A 6,994-nucleotide genomic window follows, 5' to 3' on the forward strand; every position below is an offset into this window, starting at 1 on the left:
TAACATTAACCTGCTGAAGACTTCATAATGACCGATGTGACAGACTAAGTGCATGTATGAAAGACACACTGACCTTTCCATTCCTTTAGGTGTGTAATTGTATTTTTTGAAAAAAAGCTTTTGTTGTAAATCTATTACATGTACAGCATCTCATGGAAAGACAAAATCCCCCACACAGACATCCTACAGCGCACCAACTCCAGCAGCATGGAGGCAACCCTTGCTAGGCGGCAACTGCCATGGGTTGGACATGTTATCCGCATGCCCTCCCACCGCCTACCCCGGCAGGTCCTCTATGGGCAGATATACGCAGCCACCAGGAGACCAGGGGGTCAGAAGCGTCGCTACAAGGACCACCTCAAGTCGACCCTGAAAAGCTGCAGCATCAACCCTGGAGTCCTGGAAACAACAGCTGCCAACCGCCAGGCATGGAGCTCTGCATGTGGTCTGGGGGCCCAACAGATCGAATCACAGCGCGCCCAACACAGAACTGTGCTACGTCAGCACAGACACCAATGCACACAGCCACAACCACACCCATCCCCAGATTTAGCACTCACATGTCCCGACTGCGGCAGGACATGTGGCTCCCGGATTGGGCTTCACAGCCACCTTCAATGGCACCGCCGACAGCAGCGGCTGCTTCAACACTCCAACAACGCATCCTAGAAGTGACGTCATCTTCGAAATCGATGGACTGCATAAAAAGAAGAAGAAGAAGAAGAAGAAGACAGCATCTCCACTAATCTTACAACACAATTATAAGTCATTTAAAGGGACGGTTGGTTATTATTTCACTTTTCTAAATTTAGTTAGTATGTAATGTTGCTTTTTGAGCATAAACAACATCTGCAAAGTTACAACGCTCAAAGTTCAAAGCAAAGGGAGATATTTGCTTTTAAAGAAATAACTTTTTAAGGACTACAACAAACGGCTGGTAGAGACTACACGACATTCCTCCCGGGTTAGTGACATCACTAACCCTAGAATTTACATAAACCCCGCCCCCAGGAACACGATTTATAGATTATTATTAAGACAGAATATGCTAATCAATGACTAGAAGATAACTACACATACGCTACATAAATTCACCAACTAACCATTCAGAAATGTTGTCTACATGTTGTCACTTCTTCTTGAGTGTCTCCATCATTGTCTGGTTCCGGTTTGAACATTAAAGGCTAAAGGTTTTTGAAATGTTCAGTATATGTGTGTGTGGGGAGGTAAATGAACCTCCGCCCTCTATGCCGGGAGCAGCAACTCATTTGCATTTAAAGGGACAGACACAAAAACAGTGCGTTTTTGCTCACCCTCAAAAAGTAGCAATTTTAACATGCTATATAAAAATATCTGTGGGGTATTTTGAGCTAAAACTTCACATACACACTCTGGGGACATCAAATACTTATTTTACATCTTGTGCAAAGGGCATTTTACCACCCCTTTAAATTCTAAATCAAAATATAATCAAATCTATACTGTTCTTGACAAGTTGTTGAGGTTTAGTAGCAAGAACCCATTAACCCCTGCTGGTAGATGTCATATTAACTCATTAACCCCTGCTGGTAGATGTCATATGAACCCCATTAACCCCTGCTGGTAGATGTCATATTAACCCATTAACCCCTGCTGGTAGATGTCATGTTACCCCATTAACCCCTGCTGGTAGATGTCATATCAACCCATTAACCTCTGCTGGTAGATGTCATATTAACCCATTAACCCCTGCTGGTAGATGTCATGTTACCCCATTAATCCCTGCTGGTAATGTCATATTAACCCCATTAACCCCTGCTGGTAGATGTCATGTTACCCCATTAATCCCTGCTGGTAGATGTCATATTAACCCATTAATCTCTGCTGGTAGATGTCATATTAACCCATTAACACCTGCTGGTAGATGTCATATTAACCCCATTAATCTCTGCTGGTAGATGTCATATTAACCCATTAACACCTGCTGGTAGATGTCATATTAACCCATTAACACCTGCTGGTAGATGTCATATTAACCCATTAATCTCTGCTGGTAGATGTCATATTAACCCATTAACACCTGCTGGTAGATGTCATATTAACCCATTAACACCTGCTGGTAGATGTCATATTAACCCCATTAACCCCTGCTGGTAGATGTCATATTAACCCATTAATCTCTGCTGGTAGATGTCATATTAACCCATTAACACCTGCTGGTAGATGTCATATTAACCCCATTAACACCTGCTGGTAGATGTCATATTAACCCCATTAACCCCTGCTGGTAGATGTCATATTAACCCATTAACCTCTGCTGGTAGATGTCATATTAACTCCATTAACCCCTGCTGGTAGATGTCATGTTAACCCCATTAAGCCCTGCTGGTAGATGTCATATTAACCCCATTAACCCCTGCTGTTAGATGTTGAAACTACACTATACGGCTTCAACAGCATCTTTCTCCATTGACGGCCATTCATACAATGTTTCTTGATAAAAATAATAATAATAATAATTCTGTTCGCAACTAGCCTGGCAAGCCAGACCTACATCAAGATGTTAGGTCTGGCAACTCACCATAGACACGGCTCAATCTGAGGGGCGATGTTCTTTCAAATTCCCTCGGCACGCAATAGGACAGCGCTTCAACCAACCAGAGCGTTTTCCCAACAGTGGAGCTAACGTTAGTTGATAGATTCAACTTTTGCCATATCTGGCCAGCAAAACTACGAACACATCTTTCTTTTTTAAGAATGACTTAAGTGCCATTCTTTGTTCTTTTCTTAAAGAAAAGCTTAACTCCAAGTCCTCCAGAGTCGCTGCCAAAGCCAATTCAAAAGACCGCTGTTCGTCATCAGCCATTCTTTGTGTTCAAGAAGCAGGGAATTCACACGAAACCGTCACAACTCTGTCGTCATTATGTTAAGCCTGTCCACCGACTCTATACACAATGTGATTGGCCTGACCAGAGTTTGGTTTTTCCAGCTCGAAAGTCATCGGAGAGTTGCTAGACTACCCTGGAAGCAAAATAAATTTCGCTGCCGCTAGGGTGAGTCTAGATTTCTAGGCTAGTTTGCAACATTTAAAAGTCTTATAATTTTACAGTAGATGCCTACTGTCTTTCATTTCACAGCTCAGGAAAGCCATTAGTGAAGGTTTGAGACACCGGTCTCAGTTTTATTACTAAGAGGTTAGTTTTGAAACACCAGAATCACTTCACACAGAGTCTCCAGGAGAGAAGAAAATAAACAGGGTAAAAAGAAGGGAATTTACCTTTTATTAGCTTTAACTGTAGATGAGGTGTACTAAACCTAACCTTAACTTTTTTTAACAAAAAAAAAACTTTTTTTAGATGACTGTGAACTTTATTTATACATTATACAACATTATACACTTTATAAACTGTGTTTTGTACAGAAAAGTGTGACAAAAGATTGAATAATTAAAACAATGAAGATTTTACCTAATTTTGAGAGTCTTTTTCATTTATGGTTGATCACTGAATATATTGGACCCTTGTTTGTTGAGATGTTTTGTGGATGTGTTGAGATGTTTTGTGGATGAGTTGCTGTTACGTAGATCAGTTCTGTCCCGCTGTCCTGTGTTGCTTTAGGAGACTTTATATTGCCATAATAATCACCGGCTGTATCTGTCACCTGATTGGTCGAGTGGGTGTGACTGGGGTTTGAATCAGGCTTCTGATTGGTTACTGTTGCATAAACAGTAGAGACTTCTGTACAGTTGTTGAGGTGTGATGCAGACGTCTGATTGGATGAAGATGCAGGCCTCTGATTGGATGAAGACGTTACCACGGTGACGTCTGTGTTTGGAATCTCCTCATACATGTGGTCAGTCTGAAAAACAACACATACATCAATAATCTACTAATAATAATTAATATAAATAATTATCTCTGTTGATCAATAAACAATCATTTAACATGTATGTCTGATCATCTACAGGTAAAGATTTGAACACACACCTCTGTATTGTGCTGCATGTTTTGCTGAAATAAAGCTGCATGAAAATAGAGAGTCAGTCAATTTACAAACTAAATAGAACTAAATAATAACACTAATAATCACAAACAAACTGTTACCTGTCCCAGATTTCCTCTTCCTCTTCTTCAGGATGATGAAGGTTCCAGAACACAGAGTCAGAACCAGCAGAACCGAACCCAGACCGCCAGCAACAGAAGCCAGATCTGAACAACACAGTGTACAGATGTACAACACAACAACACAATGCTGATTCTGATTATACTGTTTAGTGAATAATAATCTATAATATTGTGCAACTGAAGTGAAACTGCAATGGTAAACCTCAACTCTTCAGAATGAAACGCTTCTGTCTGTGGTTGATGCCAAAGCAAGTTAACCACATGAGTACGTGACTCTACAAATGTTCAAACTGATTTCCTTTATCCAAAATGAGCTTATTCTTTGTTGTCAAAGAGCTGCATTGTGAGAAGTGTAGTTTGTGTTTCTGTTTGATGAGTCGCTGACAGAGAGAAACACCAGTGACTGTGAATGTGTCACTCATGCAGTGAGAACATGAACACATATAAACTCTAAAGCTCTACATTCACACAATCTTTAAGAAATAAGAGTCATAAAGAGCGACAGACAGAGGAACTGACCTGATTGTGGATTCAGTTCTGTTGTACTGAAAGATGACGGTGTTTCTGAAGAAGGGCTGATGGTTGAAACTTCAGTGGTCTTTTTATCTGAAGGGTCACAGAAAAGATCAACTTAAAACACTGACACTGAAGTTCATTTAAAATACATACAATCTTTCATTCAATCTCTGTTTTAATCACTCTGTTTCTTGTTGTGCCAAAGAAATCCAGTAAAGTCACTTTAACGCACTACCAAGTCATAGTTAATAGTGACAACTGGACCCTAATATAAAGTGTGACCAAAACATGGGAAATCTTTTCTTTGTACTTTTGTCAGTTAAATAAAGTTGAAACAGAATTAACAAATTACAGATTCTTCATTTGTGTTGCATTTTACAAAATTATCCAACTTTTCTGGATCTGGATCTGGGGTTGTACAAGATTCGATCACCCGATCTCTCACTCTCAGCTTGTTTCCATGCAGTTCATTTCTGCTATTAACAAATGTGATCACTTACCTTCTTCAACCAGCAACACCATCTCTGAATAGTCATCAAAAATAATCCCCTCCACAACACACCAGTATGGGCCTTCATCCTCTGTTCTCAGATCAGTGATGGTGACGGTGAAAACTCTGGCCGTCGTGTTGTCAGTCAGAGAGAATCTCTTGTCTTTAGCTGGAGATCTTGATTTAACTATGATGTTTCTAAATCCGTAGTTACACTCCCCTTTACAAAAATACTTTGAATATGATTCATATCCAGATTTATATGAGCATCTGATGTCAACTCTCTCTCCTCTGTGTCCAGTAATTGTCTGTGGAGCTCCAACACCAACAGCTGAAAACACAAATATCATTATATAGAGCTGTTATGTGTGAGCAAGAGACATAAGCAGGCCAGAATACTAACTGACAAATATCATCCATATGAGTCTGATGATCATGTGATAACAGAGGAAAAACAAGAGAAGATGTCAAACTCTGTGTAAAAGAGCTGAGAGTCTCAAACTCACCTGTACAGATGCTGGAAAAGAGCAGCAGGACGTCCAACATGATGAAATTTGACAAGCGTTTCGCTTAAATAAAAGACCAGATTCTGTGTGACAAACGTTACTGTCGTTCTCTTCCGTACTGAGAGAACAATGTGCGTAAGCAACTGAAATATATATTTCCTTCCCCTTCTGTCTCTCTAACCACATCAGCTCTACAGGACATCAGTGATGATTCACCAAACTTTATTAAATATATAAGCAGAGTTTTACTCTGTGAGGAAGAGATGATCCACTTCATTATAAGAGGGAATGAGGATCTGTGACATTTACACAGAGTGTAAAATATGAGTGTTTCACACAGATTTCCAGTGAACAACTCCTCTAGGACATACAGTATTAAATATAAATAATGAGATCCAAATAAAATATGGTGGTAATATTGTTGTTAACCCTGTTATGTGTAAAATGAAGGCATATTCATGTAAAATACACTATATAAATGTCATCGTTTTAAACACATGATTATCCTGTAGTATTACAGTAACAGTACAACTTCTCAAGTATCAGTTCTCTTCCTGTGTTCATCGTCATAAGAAAGAAGAGTCTTACACTTGTAGTCCAGCCGGCAGTTCACATCACACTGATTCCCTCCATAAAAACACAATAGGATTTTCCCATAGGCTTCTGGATTATCGCAATAAAACAAGCTCTGTGATCAACAAAAGTTCATGATACACATGTTTGGTCCTGCAACATAATTATCACATATGATCAACTTTTATGAATTGTGAAGCCTAAATGCAGTTGCTAGAACTACACCAGGGTCCCTCGACCATACTGTAAAAAAAAAAAACAATTTTAAAGGTAAAAAAATGTTTAAAAAAAGCAACGGAAAAGAGATGTTAATTGCTTAACAGTATGTACCCTTACTATATACAGTGAAAAACTGTAATAGCTCTCATGGGACAATTAATGTAATTTTACAATAAAATACTGTTAAATGAACAGATTTTGGAAGTACACTGTAAAAAAAGCCTTTCTGTTGCATTTACTGTACCTTACCATAAAAAAATTCGGGAGCAATTTTTATGTTTAACATCATTGAACTAAAATTTACAGTAAAAAACTGGCAGCTGTGGTTGCCAGTACTTTACCGTAAAAAAATATGGTAGAAATATTTTAGGTTTTACGGCACTGAACTAAAGTTTACGGTAAAAAACTGGCAGCTGGTTGCAAGTGCTTTACTGTAAAAAATACAGTAGTAATATTTTAGGTTTTACGGCATTGATCTTCAGTTTATGGTATAAAAAAAAAAAGCCAGCTGTGGTTGCCTGTAGTTAAAAAATATTGTATTACAAACCAATTTTGTCATAAAAGTTATTATTGAGAATTACCAGAGG

The 6,994-nt window shown here is 38.9% G+C and overlaps 1 protein-coding gene across 1 annotated transcript; it reads right to left on the reverse strand.

Moving 5' to 3' along the window:
* Nucleotides 1–3,142: 3,142 nt before the first annotated feature.
* Nucleotides 3,143–5,735, reverse strand: LOC307151422 (uncharacterized protein). The gene is made up of 6 exons (XM_079859433.1): nt 5,616–5,735; nt 5,120–5,440; nt 4,623–4,709; nt 4,083–4,187; nt 3,966–4,000; nt 3,143–3,837 (listed from the first exon to the last, which is right to left on the reverse strand). Exons 1-6 carry the CDS (start codon nt 5,653–5,655, stop codon nt 3,466–3,468), a joined length of 960 nt encoding a protein of 319 aa, XP_079715559.1. The 5' UTR covers nt 5,656–5,735; the 3' UTR covers nt 3,143–3,465.
* Nucleotides 5,736–6,994: the final 1,259 nt, after the last annotated feature.

Source organism: Squalius cephalus, assembly GCF_949319135.1.
Source record: "Squalius cephalus genome assembly, chromosome: 2".
Lineage (NCBI taxonomy): Eukaryota > Metazoa > Chordata > Actinopteri > Cypriniformes > Leuciscidae > Squalius > Squalius cephalus.